This window comes from Antrostomus carolinensis, unplaced genomic scaffold (genome assembly GCF_000700745.2).
Source record: "Antrostomus carolinensis isolate BGI_N321 unplaced genomic scaffold, ASM70074v2 scaffold6608, whole genome shotgun sequence".
NCBI classification, from domain to species: Eukaryota; Metazoa; Chordata; class Aves; order Caprimulgiformes; family Caprimulgidae; genus Antrostomus; species Antrostomus carolinensis.
Window position 1 is genome coordinate 5,390 of NW_010332180.1, and position 19,661 is coordinate 25,050.

The 19,661-nt window shown below is 49.1% G+C and overlaps 1 protein-coding gene across 2 annotated transcripts in view; it reads left to right on the forward strand.

Moving 5' to 3' along the window:
* The window catches only part of HOMER3 (homer scaffold protein 3), a 22,677-nt gene extending 3,902 nt beyond the window's left edge, over window positions 1-18,775 (forward strand). The window contains exons 1-9 of one of the 2 annotated variants that reach the window (XM_010173396.1): window positions 5,623-5,636; window positions 7,539-7,695; window positions 8,605-8,736; window positions 9,173-9,280; window positions 12,745-12,866; window positions 13,748-13,904; window positions 15,784-15,894; window positions 16,821-16,901; window positions 17,718-18,775. In XM_010173396.1, coding sequence (XP_010171698.1) covers window positions 5,623-5,636; window positions 7,539-7,695; window positions 8,605-8,736; window positions 9,173-9,280; window positions 12,745-12,866; window positions 13,748-13,904; window positions 15,784-15,894; window positions 16,821-16,901; window positions 17,718-17,906 — 1,071 coding nt within the window. In that variant the 3' untranslated portion in view covers window positions 17,907-18,775. Of the gene's footprint in view, window positions 1-5,622; window positions 5,637-7,538; window positions 7,696-8,604; window positions 8,737-9,172; window positions 9,281-12,744; window positions 12,867-13,747; window positions 13,905-15,783; window positions 15,895-16,820; window positions 16,902-17,717 lie in introns of those variants that run through there. The other variant, XM_010173397.1, reaches the window with a different exon arrangement.
* Window positions 18,776-19,661: the final 886 nt, after the last annotated feature.

A 19,661-nucleotide genomic window follows, 5' to 3' on the forward strand; every position in this document is an offset into this window, starting at 1 on the left:
CCTTGTAGCTGAGTCCTGTTGTGCACATGGTCCACAGAAACACATGATTCTGCTGATGTGGTAATTTGTGATTTCTTGTAAGACATTTTTTGGTTTGGTTTTTTGGATGAAGGGAGACTACAGACTGCCTAGATGCAGAGCAGAGTATTTGAAGTGATTATCCTCTCTGCGTCCAAGTGCAGAGAGGCTCCTTTCTCTGACAAGTAAATGAATATCCCTGCAAAGAGAAGCTGCAGTGAAGGAGAGGAGGTGCAGGCTGGGGAACAACACATGGACTTCCTAGAGATGACCTTGACTGAACCCCATCCAGGAGCACCAAGGCAAATGCAGTTAATGATGTCCCAGCTCAGCCTCCCCAGCACATTCCAGCAGCTGCCTTAAGTGGCTAAAAGACTTGATTCTAAACCTCAGACCTATTCACTCTTTGTGTCCCTGGGGTGCTCTCAACTCGGACTCACCCACCAGATCTTTCTCTTAAACCACTATACTCACATCCAGGTCTGAATCCTGCTTTTTTGTCATACACTTTGCTTTGGAACTGGAAACAGGACAGAAACATTCATATGAATCTGGGGAATGGTGACCAAAAGCTTCCCTCTCCAGAGCAAACAGGAGGTTTCTTTTCTCTGCTCATACAGCGAAGGGTGGGGGTAGGTGAGCAGGATGGGATAAGTAATTCAGTTAACTAAATGGGCATGTCACAGGCAGGCAGACAGGACTGGGAGGCGAGAATTACTGAGAACAAAAAAATAAGAGGATCTCAGTGAGAAAAAAAAAAAATCTTCCAGATTGCACAGAAAATCGGAGAAGAACAAGGACAAAGCATAAGTCAAATGCAGCTGTTCAATCAGAAACAGACCCCTCCCCACACCCAATAGCTGTAGAAGCTATTGAGCGAAGACATCGCTGGATGCAATAAAAGATCTAAAGCAAACAATAAAACCCTGATTTCTTCTTCTCCCTCTCTCCCTTTCTGAAGAAATCTGGCAGGAGAGCTGCATTTTAGCAGTTGCCCTTAGGTTTAGGAACCCCCTGAAGAGAGACCAAGCCTGTAACTCAAACAAGGTTTTCCCAAAGAGATGCTATTTGCATTGGAAATACCTTGGGAAAGTAAAAGCAGTAAAACACAGTTTCTCTGAGGTGTAAAGACCCCAACAGGCAGCTGAAGTTGGGGTGGGGCAAAGAGAGAAGGGAGTGAGCAAGCAGTGAAGCCCACTGGAGTTGCCACAGGGCTGTTGAAATTTAGACATGAAGAGAAATGTTTTGCTGCACATTTCATAGGCTCTGTGTCCTTCCTCTAACCTGGGCCGTGCCTTGAAATGGGAGATGTTTCTTTATAGGATTGGATGCCGTTACCTTGTGGCAGGAGGATGCAGAGGAGAACGTGGCCTCTTCCCAGCTCTGTCTTGTGACTCCTGTGGCTTAAACCAAAAATCTCTTCACCTTTTTACTTCTGTTCTGCTTTTAGACTCAATCTGCCGCTTTGAGAGTATTTTTTTTTTGTTGAGGATTAGAGAGAGGACTGTGAAATCCTCCTGTTAAAGACATACCTAGCAGAGGGATTAAAGGTGGCTTGCTCAAAGATGTGTGTGGCGAAGCCTCTGTGTGAGATGGGCTCTGTGAGCTGAGCTCCCAGCAGCCTGGTGTCAGCAGCTCAGCTTCAGCTTGGACATGGTTTTACTGCGGCGCGCAGTCCTGTGTTACTGTGGTGATGCCTCTGTATATCCTGATCCATACGGTCCCACGCACTGCAGGTGTGTCATGGGACCATCCTGGCACCAGTCCCTGAGGATGCTGTCTCCTAGACAGGAGATGCTGCAGTCCTTTGGAGAAGCCTCTCTGTGAGGTGGCTCATCTCCCTTTCTGGTGTGCTCTCGTGTGTTCTGTTAGCAGCACTGGGTTATTTTAGAAGATCCCACTTAGGAAGAGGCCCCCGTGCCTGTACAGAGGAGGGTAGATCCCACATCCAGACAGGACACTCAAGGACAGTCCATCCATCCAGCGACACGTGTCTGGAGATTACACAGAATAGAGAGGGCAGCGCTGGTTTGAGTCTTCCCCAGACTCTGCCACCTTTCATGCCCACTGTTCCCCTGCTTGGTGAAACGTGGCACCAGTGCAAAGGACTGAATTGATGCCATCTGTACCTCCTTGGCACAGGGCACTGCTTGCAGGATGTGCTTCTCCTCCAGGGTCCTGGCAGTGTGTCACTGTGTCCTCACCTGACAAGGTCCCTCATCCAGCCTTAGCAAACTCGGTCCCTTTGGCCTGCTCGGTCCCTTGCTACTCTGCTGAGACTATAAATTAAGAGGACGAATAATGATTTTTCTCTCCTGGCAATGGTGAAATAAGCAACTATTCATTAAGAAATCAATTTGGATGCTGTAGAGAGGGGAATAATATAAGGACCAAGGTGGAAATGAGACCAGTGTGCATTTTACGCATTGTCTTAATGGCCACTGAGTCAGAGACTCCAGTCAGTGAGCAAATGGGAATCGATTGATCCCTGTCCTGTATTCACTTGTCCTCCCCAAACACCTAGTGACCTTCTTCCAGCTTCTCTGTAAGGAGAAGCCACAAGAAGAGGCAGTTGGGTCTTTACTCAGGCAGCATCCTGGAGCCAGGTGCTTTGCTGATGTGAAGAACACATTCGGAACAGCTACATGAGTTAGGTCATCTCTTCTTTTCCTTTTCAGCTGCTTGGTTTTGCCTGGTAGCTGGCAGCTTGCTGCTGGAGCTTTATGGAACATTCATCGGGGATAGGTCATTTTTAAGCTATCAGTGGGACGTGGGATATTGAATTTTGCTCTTCCCCCCTGGGCTGGGAACAAATGTTGGCAGAGATGAGTCCTGGATCCTTTCCAGTTACCGTCAGGCACTTGCTGATCGTGTCTGTGTCTCAGCCAAATCTTTGTCCTTTCAGTCATTTGCTTTGGTTTTTCTTAATTATCTGCGAAGGACAGCCTTGGGGGGATGTAAGCGGTTTTATTTACACATGCCCTTTTCACTGCTCTGTCTGTATTGTTACCGGGACTCCCAGCTGGGAGCAGGAAAAGAAGTGTCAGTGTTTAGGGATGTGTGGTGTATCCAGCATATACACTTAAAACATAGGAGAAGAGAGAGCTGTAGCAAGAGAGAGCACACCACCGTTTGAATCCTAGGGACTTCCAGGACTATTTTAAAATGCTTTATAGTGTTTTTGGAAACAAGAGGTCAGCAGCTTGGCCAGAAGCAAGCTAAATACAGACAATACAGACGGGTGCTCCTCAGGCATTACTCTGCTCATGCATCTTGGATCTGGCTTTCAGCACCTGTGCTTTTCCTGCTCTGAACTTCCCTCAGTCCTGTGTCCCCACCTTGGTAATCCACTCAGCTGTGCTGAGCTGTGTCAAACCCTGCCATGGTTCTTTGCTGCTAAAGGAATCGTAGAAAGGGTGAGGTAGAGACATTTTCTATTTAATAAGCCATTTGTGACTTCTTAGAGATGTGTCCCAGGATTTGCAGACTTTCTTGCTTTTCTTCTCTCTTGCTTTGCATTGCAGCCTGCTCCTTCTGTCCGTTTCTTGGACTCGAGGAGAGCTTTTGTTTTATAGCATTTGCTTTAACAAGGGAGTATTGAAAGGCAGGTTTCCAGGCTAGTCAGTATCCTTGACAAGGAAATTCTTGCACTAGCTGGATACAGTTTGTATCATTTGATGGATTTAAAACAAACATAGACTTTTACACACTGCAAAAGGAGCATGAACATCTCTCTGCTGTTCCCAAGCAGAGCACAAAGCTCTCCTGAGCGTTACCTACAGAGCTTAAGCAACTGCTTCCTAGAAAGCACTGTCCCCATGCCAGGCTGGCACTGTACTCAGGTAGTTGTGAAAAGGCAAGGACATGCTGGCCCCATAAAGCGATCTCCAGTCGCTGTTATCAGGAACATACAAGTTGGCAGCAACTGTTCCCATTTGCAGTGAGGAAAGGGGAAACATCAAAGATCATTTCAGGAGATTCTGAATAGTTTTCTTCCCGTGGAGGGAGGTGGGTACGGGGCTTCCCTCCTTGGCACCAAGCAGGCAGGTGAAGTTCTGACAAGCCCTGTCGGTGTTGATGCCAGTTTGCTGTCTGTTGGAAGCAAAGCACATCTGGTGTAACTGGCAGCAAGCCTGTTTGGAAATCCTGCAAGACTTTCACATTTGTAACTGGAAGGGATAGACTTCTCAAAGTTTTGTTGTTCCAGGGAAGGCTATAAGGCATGAACAAATACATGAGGAGTGTCGAGACAGCAGTGATTATGTGCGGGCACAAAAAGTAGAGCACCCCTCCCCATCAGCACCATCAGCGGGGCATGTTTCAGTGCACGTGGGACCAGGCAAAGAGCGTGGATGTCCAGGAGCTGTGTGTTGGGCAAGGGAGCAACCAGGTCAGCCTCATCTGAGTAGAAAAAGCATCACTTGGGCTTTTCTTCTGTCTGACAGGTTTTCCAATGGCATTTTATTTTCTACACCTCATGTTCAGAAGGAAAGTAATGCTGGCTTTTGTGGTTAGTGACACTGTAATTACGGGACAACTGACATCTGAGTGGCTTCCTGAGCCTCTCCTGTCTTGGAATGATCAGGAGGAAGGCAGTGGGGTTTTCCAAGTATTAAGATGCTCTAAGATGACCTGTTTGAAGGCAGTCTTAGCAGAGAGGCTGGGAGATCTGGGTTCTCTCCCCCTTCTGCAGGCATCCTGCATCGTGCAAATTCACTTTCTTGCCCTTTTTCTCCCCTTTTGAGATACGCAGTCTCAGTTGATATGGGAGAGAGCAGGGTGGGGACCATTTACTGGAGAGCCTAATTTACAAAGCAAATGAATAGCACAGCTCTCATGTCTCTCATGTCATGGGGAGACAGCACAGGGCAGCCGCAGGGGCTCCTCACTGCTGGGGTCTGGGATCGTGCCTGGCTCCGTGGAGCACGTGGAAAGGGGTGCACACAGTGGGTGGATTCTCGTGTGTGATTGCAAACCCTGTCCCTGCAGGCAGGGAAGGATTATCTCTGGGAATGTGTCAGGGTGCATGGCAGGGGGCTGTTTGAAACATCAACTTGGTCTGAAACCTGCTGCAGTCAGCAGGATGGTTTCTATGGGCTCTGGGTGCAGACCTCGCTGGATGAGTAGTGAGCACAGGAATAGCTGCTGTGCGTGAGGGGTGATCTCTGAGGAGGGTTTTCCATCATGCAGCCGGCATCACGTGTGCATGACTGGAAACACTCGAGTCTTCCAGGCTCCTCTGTGGCCTTCTCCCAACAGCCAGTGCCTGCTGCCAGAGGGATTTACTCCAGTTACACAGCTCACCCAATTATCTCCCATGTCAGGGAAGAAAACTTGTTCAGTGATGAGAAATCATTACAAATTACAAGCTTTGTGAGTTTGGGACAAATGAAGCCCCTAAACGCTGCCTAGTTGAACGCTCTGTCTGTGCTCTGTGTGATAAATAACAGCTGCCTTTTCCATCGCTAGGAAATGAATCACTGTGGAGGCAAAACCAAAAAGGAGCCTCAGTCCAACTAGGAGACCCGAGAAAGAAGCTGTTGGAGGAGAGAACGCACACTAACTCCACTGGCCTGTAGTCTGTCTTACCCTTCTTACTAACAAATGTCAACAACTAGGTAACGTCCTTCCTCTCTTCTTTCTGACAGTAGCCCAGGACTTGGGGGTTAAGGTGCAGAAACAAGAGTTTTTCATTACTCTGTACATACTGTGTCTCAAAGGATAAGTTGTGATCCATGTAAAGTTTAGTATCTGTTAGTGAAGCCTGGAAAATTGGAATCTCATTCCAGAAACAGACTGTGGCTGAATAAAACCAGGCAGAGAGGATGTGGAGAAAGGGCTGGTTTAGACCATCAAGAGATCTGAGTCAGGGCTGTAAGCTGAGAACAAGGCTTCAAAACTGGGAGCTAGCAGGGAGCATTTTATTTCCTTCCTAAGTTTTGGTGATGGCTTCAGAAAGCAGCAGGTACATTTGTCTTTGGATTGATGGGAAGCTCTGCTCATTGCAGCTGTGAGGGCTTGGAATGGGGAGGAAATAGAAACGTCTGGATTTTGGGAGCTTGCACGTAGCAGGATTGTGACTGTGTCTTGTTTGCAGCTGTCGTGGGGATGGGGGATGTTTCCAATCACATCAGATTTCACTAGGTTTGGGTAAGGAGGGTGGCAATGGCCAGTGCCTTGGGTTTTAACCACAGTCAGATGAAGACCCCAGGCCCTGATGCACCTGGACTGTTGTGTCATGGAAACATTCCTTCCTGCCTCCTGAAACGCTCCAGTTACATCCTGATGCCTGAGATTCAACTCCTTAATTCAGCTCAGATATTACTGGTTACAAAATCCAGGCAGTGCTTGGTTCAGTGCTTTCTTGCAGCAGCTGCACATTGTGTGGTGAAGTGTTTCCTTTAATTCATTGTTAAGTGACTTGCTTTTAATCCTGCGATGTGACCTCTCACTGCAGGATGCGCTTCCCAAGCATGAGTCAAGAGAGGAAGAGCTGTGCTAAGGGGAAGGTGCTTTTTGTGCTCACATCCCAAACACATCTTCCATCCATCCATCCATTTCCCTAGAGTTCCAGCTTGGAGATATCCTATGGAGCACAGATAATACAGCAACCAGAGAAATCATATACCTGGTGGAGCTGCTTTGAACTGACCACTAAGGTGGGGAGGGATGGTGAGAGAAAGCTTCAAGTCAGGCTAAAAATAATATAACCTCTAATCATTAGCATAACTGTGCCACGCTGGCTGTGTGTGAAGAGCCATCAGGTATGTCCCAAAAATGAGATTGTGATGTCCTATTTGTGCTTCTGCTTGCAAGTCTTGTGCCCATCCTTGGGTGAATGTGAATATAAGATCTACTCACCTGAAGGCGTAGTCTGGTATTGTTGGAAAGAGCAGGCTGTGGTCTTTAGAAATGTCTGAAGACTGCAGGGGAGGACAGAGAAGCTCTAGAGGAAGGTAAAAACCTGTACCTGCAGTTAAAGACCCTTGGTTATTGTTTGTTATTGTGCCAAGGGTATTTTCATAGACCAAGGTCACTGGTGTGCAGTGAAAGTTGTCATCATGCTGCTGGATGGTGGGCAGATAGAAGGCATATATAGCCATGGGCTTTTACTTTGCAGGGGCATCAAACAGGCTTTAAAAAAGTCCCAAGGATGTGGAGGGCTCCTGGGGAGAGCACAGAGGAGCCCAGAGGTCCTGAAAAACCAACTCACAGGAGTGATGGAGAACTTGGGTCATGACTGCCCTAATAAGAAGGGACACTGGGCAATACCAGCCCAGTGGGGAGCAGCTACTCCCGGCACAGAGGCTCAGTGAAGGGCTGGTGGTTGGGCAATGCTGCCTCCTTGGGAGCTGCACTGCTGAGCACCTCGTGTCTCAGATCCCTGGAGAGAAGGCGAATAGCAGAAGTGCTGCTGGCGGTGCATAATGCAACACGAGTGCCAGGAAGTCAATGTGCTTCCCCCATTGCTCAGCTTCCCCTCTGCCCTGACAGCCCTCTTCATTTCATTTCTCCTGCAGGGAGCAGCCAATCTTCAGCACCAGGGCCCATGTTTTCCAGATTGACCCTGCCACCAAACGGAACTGGATCCCTGCCAGCAAGCATGCCTTGACTGTCTCCTATTTCTACGATGCCACGCGCAATGTGTACCGGATCATCAGTGTGGGGGGCACCAAGGTAGGGGGCATTTGCTGACAGCATCACACAGTTTGACAGCAAGGTTTTTTCCCAGCCAAATTCTGTTCTGGAGTTGATGTTTTTGGTGTCAAGTTGGTCAGTTCTCAGCATGGGAACATCTTTCCTGCAGGGAATGGAAGGTAAAACATTGCCTCTGTGCTCAAGTGTATTTAGTGTTAGATGCTGGAATCTGTGCTGATGGAAAAATGTGCCCTAGGGTCGATGTCATCCCTCCCTGCCCCACTCTGTCCTCACCCCCTGCCCCTCCAAGCATGCAAAACACGTTTTTTATCCTGTGCTAAAACCAGCCTCTGTAGATGTAATGAAATGACAGACAGAGGTTGAGGGCATCTCAGAGGAAGTCTCCTCAGTCACTTACACAAAACACAATGTACTCTCCCCAAACTGTTCTTGGTAGGCATTTTCCTGACTTGTTCTTGAAGACCTCCAAAGGCAGAGATTCAGCAGCCTTCCCAGGCAGTGTATTTTGTTGCCACCCTAACCAGCAGAGAGTGTTTCGTAACAGCGAGTCCTGGTTGCTGTTTAAGCCTTTTTTTTTTTTCCCCCTCTCTTACTTGCCATGAAAATGGAGAACATCAGAAAGTTGTTAAGTCCCCAGAGACACGCTGTCTTCCCAGCAATGGAGGAAGCTGATGATACTGAAGCTTTTTTTTTTCCTTTTCTTTTTCAGTAGACAAGTTGATTGAGATTTGTTCATGTCACGTAGCCAGACTAGGAAGTTTTTTGGTCACCAAAAGACTGAACTGTTGTCTTACAGACTAAAAGCCAGAGCTTTCTACACCTAGTTCCTGGAGTACACAGGGATTATAGTGATCACTCCCACACTACCACCCCAGGGTAGCAGGCTGGAGTTTCCTCTGACTCTCAAGTATGCCTCTCTCTCTACAGGCCATTATCAACAGCACTATCACCCCCAACATGACCTTCACAAAGACATCTCAGAAATTTGGACAATGGGCAGACAGCCGAGCCAACACAGTGTATGGGTTGGGCTTTGCTTCGGAGCAACACCTCTCCCAGGTAATGCTGCAGGTGCTGGCAGAAACCTGTTGTTAGCAGGGGAAATGTCCCTGAAACCTTGAAGGTTTTCTCCTGATCAGCCTCAGAAGAAAAGGCTTTAGGAGATTGATGTAATACTGTTCTCACTGTGCTAAAATCTAATGCAAGATGCAAAGATGCTAGGGAGAGCTTGAAAGTAATATTTATGGAGTGATTTAAGCATCACAAATTTAATTAGGACTTCAAACTCTATTTCTGTCATTGCTATTTAGCTAACCCCACAGCCCTGAGTGCCAGAATCATGGGCAGGAAAGGGCAATTCCCTGAATTGTATTGTTGAAAAGAAATTAAAAAGCACGTTGAATTAAGTTGCAAAGGGAGGAGTAACCCAGGCATCAATTCTGGTTTGTTCCACATTTCAGTGTAGCGTCAGAATGACTTTTCTGCTCCCCTCTAGTTTGCTGAGAAGTTCCAGGAAGTGAAAGAAGCAGCCCGTTTGGCAAGGGAGAAGTCCCAGGATAAAACAGAGCTGACCAATCCTGCCCTGAATATCACATCTCACCAGGTAACGCTTGGAGAGAGGCATGAGTAGAGCTCACTGCAGAGCGCTGACAGCTGGGGAAAACTGCCACTGTGCTGATCTCCTCCAGTGACTTCTCATTTTCATCCCTTTCTCTCTGAGAGCTTTCTTGCCAGACACTGAGGTTTGGAGCTTCACATTTTGATGATACCTGTGGCCCTGAGGTCACTCTACTGAAACACATGAAGTAGATTGACTAACTGGCTCTTCAGTGGAGCTCCTGGGAAGGTTCACACTCCTCCCTCTTTGCCAGTTAAACTATCAAAACCATTTGATATCTTATAAAGCCATGCTAGAGGTGTAGGGGTTTTTTTGTTTGGTGTTTGTTGTTGTGTTACTTTTTTCCTTAAGAGCTGCTGGCTCTCCCTGTGCTCATTGTGACAATAACAGGCAAGTAGCTTGCAGGAGTGCATGTTGCCTGGTTGAAGATCATAGGAAGGAAAACACATGGCACTTCCAACCATTTTTCTTCCTCTTCTGGGGCTGCAGGAGGTTCTTCTCCAGGTGTCTCTGATAGGTGGTGGTGCTGTCCGTGGGGGTCCACAGAAAGACAAAGTGATTTCTTTGGCCAGGGCTCCTTAGTCACCAGCTCTGACTTCCTGTGTTGCTGTCACATTTCCACCATGGAAGAGAAGCTGTGCTGTGAGAGTAGAAATCACACCCCCCTTGGGAACTCTCCCCTAAGGTAGAACTGCATGCGTGACAGCCAGTCATTCAATTTTCTTTCCCCCAGGAGACCAAGCCAGAAAGTTTAAGCCCATCACAGATCATTCTCACATTGCACTTCCAATTGTTACCTTTCTCCCTGTATGGCTGAACAAACTCCAGCAGCAGTGGGATGGAGGGAAGAGGATAAGCTGTGGAGAACTCTACCCTCCTTTTTCCCATGCTGAAGCAGTTCAGTGCTGATGATGAAGTTGCCCTCCCAAATACTCCAGAGGTGACTCTGCATTTCCCAGAGCTTCTGGCAGTAGGGGAGGAGGTGTAGGATGGAGGACACTGCGTTCTCTGGGTTGAGTACAGATGGAGAGGCAGCAGAGGAGGAGGAGGGAGTGCGAACAGTACCTTGGTCTGCAGGGAAAAGAGGGGGAGGTAGAGGCGGTGGCTCCGCAGAGACTGGAAATGTCATGTAGGGTGAAAAAATGGGGAAAATGTAGCTTTTGGCTCCTGCTAACACTAAGCCACATCCTAATGGATGGCAAATGAAGAAGGGAGTAGAGTAAAGCATTCATAGCAGAACCAAAGTTTTAGGTAAAAGTCTCTGGTCAGTAATAATTGCTCAAGACAGAGATTTGTTTCCAGCTGCAACCTCCATCTCCTAGCTCCTCTGGCCAGGAGAAAAGGCTGGGAGTAGAGTTACTCCCTCTTATCATGTTTACACCAGGCAGAACTCATCAGGTGCCACAACAAGAACACATTCATCTGCCCTGTGCTGTGATGGCAACTTGGAACAGAAGGGATGAGGAGGTCAGAAGGTGAAGGTTAAACACAGATCAGGGAAATGGCCTAAGGCTTTGTTTGTTCTTCTCACCTGACTCAGCAGCACTAAAACTACCACAATGGGAACCCACCTTCACTCTTCCCATTCAGCCTGTCTCCTCTCTTGCTGGGAGAGCTTGGACATAAGTATGCACAGCCCCTACCTGCAGCTATCCAGCAGCCAGCGTGCTGACACAGTGGCACATGCAGTGTCCCCTGCCATGTAGACGTGCAGGTCTTGCTCTGCCTTCCCCAGCCTGTAAATACATCAGCCCATCAGCCCTTCTCCCACTGCTAATTCACAGTCTCTACATTAGTAGAGCTTCAAATATGAGTTTCATCCTTGAATAATTGATTGTGTTTCTGTTTGCAAGTAAGCAGAGAGCAGATCTGTCTCCTGAAATAAAATCAGGGCTCCCTCACTTTCTGCATCTGCACTAGTTTACTTAGGCTTCGGACTTAGAGTTGTGGACATCCCAGGAGAGCAGCTCTCTTCTATCCTTTAGTACCTTTTAGACCAATCCCCATCCCATTTAGCATCCCCATCACAGAGTATGTCACGGTGGAAAACATAAGCAACAAAACAATATGGAGCATCTTCAGCCATTACCAGTTTCAGTTGGACTCACAGAAGCTCAACACACCAGAACAGGAAACTTCTGCCTCTTCCCTGCCTCAGTTTCCCCACCTTGTGGTAAAGGTGAGGCAGGGTTGTGTTTTTTAGGTCTTGCTTCTCAATCACTCTCTGGAAGGCTTCATGAAGCTGGTGTTAATACATCTCATGGCTCTATTTATAGATGTCAGCTGACTCCGAAGGCAGGTGGCTGTCCTTAACCACAGGCATTCGAGGGCTACCTATGAACTCCAGCAGGCTCACCAGCCACCTGGTCTCACAGCCCCCAACTTAGGATCCCAGAGACTCATTCCTCAGAGCCTTTTTATAGCTCAGTTTGCCCTGTCAGTGCCAAGCTTCTTCCCTGCTGTGAGAGGAGACCATGCAGACAGCATTTTCTGGAGGGGCTGGAGGATGTAAAGTCTGCTTTGGCTTCTGCATATTGATCTCTGCTCCACTGTCAGTTCCCTCCAGCCTGGGAGGGTGATTGTTTGTCTCCACTAGCTCTGGTGTATGTGGGAATATGGAGTCATAGAGGAGGGTATCCTTTTGTGCAGGGGCTGTGAGTTTCTTTTCCTGCACCTTTGGAAAGTGGGTGCCACAGTCATCTGAGCAATAGCAGAGTTTCCTTCCCTTGAGCATGAGAAACACTATCCCAACAGCACCTGGTGTCTTAATTCAAGGTACAGAAGCTGGATTTGTGACTGAACCTAGGTGGCCTGGCAGATCTTTCTTTAGTTTATTAAGTCTTTCCGCTGCTCTGAGAACCAACAAGAAAATCCTATTAAGAATTCAGCAAAACCCTGAACCAGTCAGCTTGAGCAGCTCGGGCTGTTGTGCACAGCCACGGGACTTGGGTTCCGGGTTGTAACATCGCTGGCATTTGTCAGGGGCAAGTTGAGGGCCAGAGAATTCAGTACCTCAAACTGGGAGGGAGGAATAGCTGGCGCATGCAAGCTGCGAGCCCACCTGCTAAGGGTGTCTGTGCACTGGGATCGCTGCCCCAGCGTGGCGTGGAGACAGGGAAAGGGAGGACATGGCAGCAGGGCAGCTGCTGGAAGAGCAAAGCACTAACCTACCTATCCAAGAGAAAGCCCTGTGTCTATGTAGCTTCCAAAGTCATTGCTGTACCATGACTGGTGCTGCTGAGCTGTACACCTGGATCTCTGCTACCCCTGGTCATGTAGACAAGCACAGCACTACCTAAGAGTTAGGACTGAAACCCAGGGATTCTCACAAGTGTGCAGGGACTGAGAACTTAGCCCTGTGACCACGGGCTCTGAATGAGCTTGCAGAGACCTTGTGGCCACATGGCCTGTCTTCACTGCTGTGTGATTACCTCTTCCTCATCCCCCAGGTACTTCCCAGCCCCATCATCAGCTCCAATGGCCCAGGAGAAGATAAACTATTCCGGAGCCAAAGTGCTGACGTTGAGATAACAACAGAGAAGGAGCGGCTGAAGAAGATGCTTTCAGAAGGGTAAGGCTGCCACAAGTGCTCTCTGCTCCTGACTCTTAAACTGTCTCTTCTGTCATGATTTGGTGCATGTCCCTGTCATCCCAAGTGCTTTTGACCCAACGCTACTTCTTTAGGTAGCTGAGCAATGCCCCATGACTGCTGCTGCTCAAACCCTCCACTGTCTCAATTTCCCCAGTAGAGAGTTATTCCAGCTTGGAGATGAAATGTGCTGTTCAGGCAGCATGGGAAGGAGAATGCTTTGTGCCCACGGTGGGGATAAGTTGATGCCACTTATCTACAGATCAGTAGTTTGGGATATCAGAAGATGTTCATCTTTTCCAGCTGGCTCAGGGCTGCATTTGTGTTAATTCCCCTGATGATTCCAGCAAAGTGACTGCTGCTTCCGCTTTTTGTCTGTTCAAAAGATGCTGGGCTGGATTCTGCCCTATGGCTCCCAGCTGAACACTTAAGAATATTTTAAAATCAAAAGCAAGTGTCCTTTGCTACCTTCTCTTGAGTCTGGGGTGGTAGGGTTTTATTCAAAGCAAACTTGGATCTAACAAAGACTTTAAAAAGTCCTAGGTTGCAAAACTCCTTTATAGTGGCTGTATCTCCCCTAACCCCCCAACCCCACTGATCTCACAGTGTGGCTTCTGCAGTTTCAAGCAAGCACACATGACCTCAAAGTCAAATATTATCTAGGGATAAAGGAAAGAGATGCACATTCAGGGCTGGAGGAAGCATTTAAATTTGGGAAGTGATATAAAAGCCAAATAGAAAACAGGGAGCTGCCCAGGACTTCCACGAGCATGGTTTCAATCTGTGTTAGCACTGGGGGAACAGATCTTTATGCTGAGACTCTCTTACACTCTCCTGCACACTTCCCCTGTTCTCTCACACAGTTCAGTGAGTGAGGTCCAGTGGGAAGCCGAATTCTTCAGCCTCCAGGACAACAACAACAAGCTTGTGGCTGCTCTCCATGAAGCCAACGCCAACGTGGACCAGTGGAAGAAGCAGCTGGCTGCTTATCAGGAGGAGACGGAAACGCTGCGGCAGCGGGTGAGTGCAGGAGGGACCTTGCAGAGCAGGTCAGAGGAAGCCCTGTCCCAGAGCCAGATGGTGCCCTTGACCTCGTTCTCCCATCGGTTTTCATGGGTGTCAGCAGGAGATGAGAAGGAAATTGAGGATGCTGCATGAGCCTGGCAGGGAAAACATGTCAAGGAATAAGGCCATGTAACTAGGGAGCTCTCACAGGAGCTCCTGTTTTTTGCAGGGTAAGTTGGGGGTGTGCTGAGCTCCTGTGGGTAAAGGGAGGAAACCAGAGCACAAAGTCAAAGAATACCCATTTCCCTTCAGATTTTCTGGGGGGTCATTCCCAGCTGCCAGCAATACTGAGTGAGGTCTGTACGCCCCCTGAACTGGGCATCAGCACAATCTTCTGGCTGCTGACAGGAAGGACGAAGATTGCTCTATCTGCTATAATTAGCTCGAATCCAAGCTGCAACATCATGAAACCCGGGTGGCGCAGGACAAACAAGCCCTTGTTCGGTTGGAATAATAGGATCTTTTGACCTACGTAATATCAGAGAGGTCACAGATCAACTGAGGAGGCCTGTGTGCATCTGGGCAGAGGAGTGACCGTCACACGGTTGGGTTTGTTGGGAGGGAAGAACTCCAGAGTACTTGGGAAAAGGTTTTAGGACAGTCGAGATTTGGCTGGGGAAGAACTCTGGAGCCCTGGAGAAAGCGGCATAAAGCCATTTCACTTCTAGGTTGCTCATTCAAAAGCCAGCAGGGATTTATAGCAATTAACAGCTGTTTCCATTTGATGGTTGTTGTGTGACCAGTCTGCAGTAAACAGCCCTCCCCCAGGATTCACTGTGCCCGTTGCTAATTCTCAGTGCTGGTGTCAGACAGTAACAGAGCTGCACGGAACAAATTTTCTCCTGTGCAGCAGGAGCCTGCCCCAGGTACAGCGGAGATCTTGGTTGTGTGTGTGTGTATGTGTGGATTTGAGGCTGTCTGGGATAAGCTGCCTTTTCCCTGCTGTTGCTCTGCGCATACTCAGCTGTTTGGTGGCTGTTCTCACAGCCAGGAGCCTAGGAGAGAGGATTTCCTGAGCTTTGGATGAAGAGCAACCACTGGGGACTTTTACAGAATCACAGGAGCAACTGTAACTCAGTGAAAAGTCTAGATTCTTGTCCCTAAACCAGAGCATTTTGGGACCAGAGCTCGTTGATTCTGCCCATGACCCTGTGAGCCTGACAATTCACAGCTGCTGTTTACATGGACCCTGGCAGAGGCCCAGTCCAGCCAGTGTTGTCCTGCTGCCCCTGCTCATGGGAAAGTGTCAGGGTCCAAACCCTGTCTATGTGAGAGTCCCCATTACTGGAGCTGCACTTGTAGAGCTCAGCACAGACCGTGTGAGACTTTCTGCTGCAGACCTTCTGATGTGCTTTTAAAAATGAATCATTTTCATGAATAATCTAAACCACCGGGCTGAATTTTTCAGGAATGGGGAGTACACTTGGGCAAACTCTTCCTCCCAGCTCTAGTGTTGTTGAGCTGCAATAACTCCCTTGCCCTGGGCAGTCTTTGCCCAGGGATGTAAATGGAGCTGGATCTAGCCATTGCTGTGGGTTGTAGGCTCATGTGCTTGATGTCTGCCAGTCAGGCTTTGCTGTAAGAGCCAGACTGCAGGAGAAAGCTGAGACAGAGTCTCTAGACAGTTCTGCTGCAGTGTGTTTCTGTGCATGATCTATGCAGAGCAGGAGAGAATTTTTTCCCAACAGCCCCAGGCTGGGAGCTGCTACCCTGTTGTAAGCCTGGTTGGGTTTGCAAGGAAGCCAAAACATAACAGAGAATGACTTTGGGTGATAAGGTGTCAGGACATTCCTATACCTCTGCACACGCCTTCCCTGTGCTTACTTCCATGTAGGTAGCGGAACTGGAGTCACAGGGAGCTCACGATTCCTCCAGTGAGAACAACAAGGAAGAGCTGAGCCAAACCCTGGAGGAGCTGGAAATGCTGATCAAGGCTAAAGACGAGGTAATACCCCACAAAGCAAAGTAAAGCCTGAAGCGGGGTGGCCTGTCAATCAACAACATGCTGTCTGTCATTACAACTTGTATGAGATCATTGTGTAGCTGTTGCACGTGCTGCCTATGCAAGACAGTAGCCTCTGTAAGCCAGCACATCCCCCTCAGTGGTCTCCCTTCCCAGAGAGGCAAAACTGAGTGAGAATAAAGTGCTGGGAGTTTCCCATGCAAATTCCTTGAGTGGAGAGTCTCAGACACTGCACAAATGGCAGGGCCATGTCTTACTCCATCCCCTCTCAGCCATCTGCAGCTGCAGTTAGCCTCTAGTAGTAATTGCTTCTCACTTTCACTGCATTTAAATGAATGATTTAAAGCAGAGTTTTCATTACAGAGGCTGTGAAGCAGGGGAGATGTGGGGAGGATCTCTCTCATTTGCACATCTGCAGGCTCTTTGGTGGCCATACTTTAAAAGGATGGGTGGACAGAGCCTTAGAGTCAGAGCTACAAAGCGAGGACTGGGGAGGGGAGGTGTTTTGGGGTTCCTGATTGTTAGTGAGAAGAGATCTCCCCCACCCTCCCCAGACCTACTCATGCTAAAGGAAAAACTCTGGGGCAAAGGGGTGCAGAGGCTTTCACACAACAGCTGAGCAGATACCCCGGGGTCTGATCGTGAGCAAGGACACACCAGGGTGCAGAGGCCACTGAGCCTTGCTGGCACTCAGGCAGTCATCTTGATTAGGGATTAAGGGCTTAGAGGGAGGCAGCAGGTACAGCAGAAGTAGAAGCTTAGAAAGGGAAGTATTGATATTTGAAGCTGAGTGTGGTTATGTGATCCTTGAAGAGAGGGAAGGAGTCTTGGTTGGGATATGTGGTGGGAGCTGGACCCACTGGGACAGAGGTGGGTCTGACATGATGCTCTTTCTCCTCGTGTTTTAGGAGATTCAGATGCTAAAGAGCCAGAAGTGTGGCCGATGGGAAGCAGATGGTGAGCGTGAGGAGACACTGCAGAAGCTGCAGGTAAGGATGGCAGATCCGAGACAGCTCTGCACTTGGAGTAAAGGGATCCATCTCCATTTCTCCTTTGAGCCAAAGAGTGAATGCCACAAAGCTGCCATGCCTGTCTCTCCCTCTGGATGATGGGAAAAGGTCCTTGCCTGTATCCCTCAGAGATATTACATGGGGCACAGTCACCAGGCAACAGCAAACCCAGCCTTCATACTCTCCTTTAGCACTTGCAGTAGCCCCTGACACAGGACTGGAGCAGGACAGGTGATGTCCTGTGACTCTCCATCTCTCTGAAGTCCTGCTTAGCTTGCTGGATGGGCAGGCATGGCTGGGGAGCAGAGCTCTGACTCAGTCTGGCTGGCAGGAGGGATGCAAGCTGCTCTGCACCTCAGGGCAAGGACACAGATGGAAGCACTGTCTGTTGTGCAGTCTTCTGGGTGCACTGCCTGCCTGTGTTTACCTCTGAGATACTGCACGAGGGGATCTGTTGTGGGGCTCAGCCCCATACACAGGCACTGGCTTTCATGGCAGGATATCTCCAAACATCAAATGTCATCAGACCTGGAGAGGACAGGAAATCTGCATTTAGAGCACCTTTGCAAACTAGGTGGCTGGGTTTGGGGAACGTGTGGTCACACGCCTGTACGTGATGGACCGCTGTGGCTCAAGATGGAGAGGTCCCTCGGTGAAGGAGCTGATGGAGACCTGGGCTGGCTGGGTGTGGGTAGCCTGGTGCTGGGCTGTTTTGGGGAGATAAGGGTTTTCCTCTGTCAGCAGCGGGTATCAGTGCTGGGGCAGCCACCTCACTGCGCTTGTGTCCTTCGGCAGGAGCTGGAGGCACGCAACACTGAGCTGGAGCAGCGCCTTCACCTGGCCGAGCAGACGCTGGCGGAGACCCTAGCTGAGAGGGAGAAGATCCAGAACGAGGTCACCAAGGTGGCAGAGATAATGGATGTGAAGATATTTGAGCTCAGTGAGATCCGTCAAGGACTAGCCAAGCTGGTAGAGAGCAACTGAACAGCAGCACACTCAGAGGAGGCACCTCCAGAGGAGGGGAGCCCGAGCTGGGACAGGTCACTGACAGCAGTTACAGTCACAGAACAGCCTCCAGGTCTGTTTGGGCAGGATACGCCAACATACCAGCAGCTGCCTGGACAGTGTGGAGCCCAGCCGCAGCCACCTACTGCCCACTGAACACCCAGACAGAGGGCAGAGAGGACCTGAGCTCCTCAGTCCTCTACAGGGAGCACCTACACAGACCTCTCTGGACCTTGCCATGGCTGTGGCATGGTCCAGAGACAGCAGCTGTCTCCTTGCTGCCTTCCCAGCCTCCCTGCTGCCACACTGTGTCTCCAGCGTTTTTACAGTTTTCTAGGGGAAGAAGCTGAGCAGCCTTCGCATTTTTTTCAGTAGTTTTTTTAGGAAACCACTTGCCTTTTGCAAATAAGCTGCCTGTTTCCCCACCTAGGGCGGGAGGAGAAGTTCTAGCACGCACACCAAGGATGACAGTTGCTCCTTTTCCTCTTCCCCAGCCCTAACTACGTTGTGTCTTTCCAACAGGATCCAGTAACACTGGTCACTGTCAGCAACTTCCAGAGGTAGCAGAGTCCCCACTGCAGAGAAGGGTGCTCGCTTGACCCTGTGTCCTTTCTGCTGTTCAGTCACATCCACAAGAGGAAAAGGAACTGCAGGTTTTAAAGCTCTTTCTAGTTTAACACAGTGGGATTTAACGACTCCTTTAAGCTGAGAAGAGTAGAGGCTTGATTGGGAAAAGGGGCATTTGAGAAATGGGACATCCCTGAGGGGGTGGCCAACAAACTGCTAGATTGGCATCTCTCCCAGCCTCTAAGGGCTGCAGTTAATTGAAATTAAATGGAGCAAATCACAGTTGCTCTTGGTTTCTTTTTTTTTTTCCTTTTTTTTTTTTGTTGGGAAACAGTCCACAGAGATGTCCTGCTCTGTGTCAGCCGAGCAGTATTCCTTGTGAAGGGGACAGGTCCCAGCTTGCCATGCTTGGCCAGATGAAAGGAGAACAGGAGGCGTTTGGAGCATGCTGGGACCAGTGCCCTGTGGGGCTTGTAGGAAGTTTGTGAGTTACAGTAGATGTTGTCTAGTAATCGGAACTGAGCACAGCCTGAGGGAGGCACCACAGCAACCCGGGAAGTTGTGTCCCCCCGCGGCACCCGCTGTGCCCCCGTAGTTACTTAGGAGCATGCTTAGCCCTGTGCTGAATGACGAAGCAGTGTCTGTGTAGAAGTAGTCAGTAACCTTACGGGAGTGTTGATGGCTTTGGATTTTGTTGTTGATTTTTTTTAGGGTTTTTTTTTTTCCCTCTTTGCTGCTGTAAGTGAGGCAAAGCCAGCAGTCATCCTGGGAACGTCTCAAAGGTCTGCAGAAACTCCAGGACTTAGCAAACACTGGCTGCCAAGTCCTGTCCTCTCCATGCCCAGCAGAAGCTCAGCAGACCCAGGGAAGGCAGTGTGGCTCCTCAGGGACTGCCTCTCCTTCCACTCACCTGGTGACCATGAGAGGAGCCCACAGCTTCCACGCATTGCCTGCAAGTCAGGGCAGGATTGGGTCTGGCTCCTTGGGAATCTGTTGGAGTGGAGAACTCCTGGTGACTCTGTGCTGGATTGTGTCTAGGCAAAGCCCTTCCTTTTCCCAGGGGTGATGAGGAAGCATCGAGATTTCCAGACCTGCTGGTAATTTCCAGCTTTTCTGGTTTGGGGTTGGGATTTTTCCCTTGGTTTTCCCTTTTTTTTTTTCTTTTTT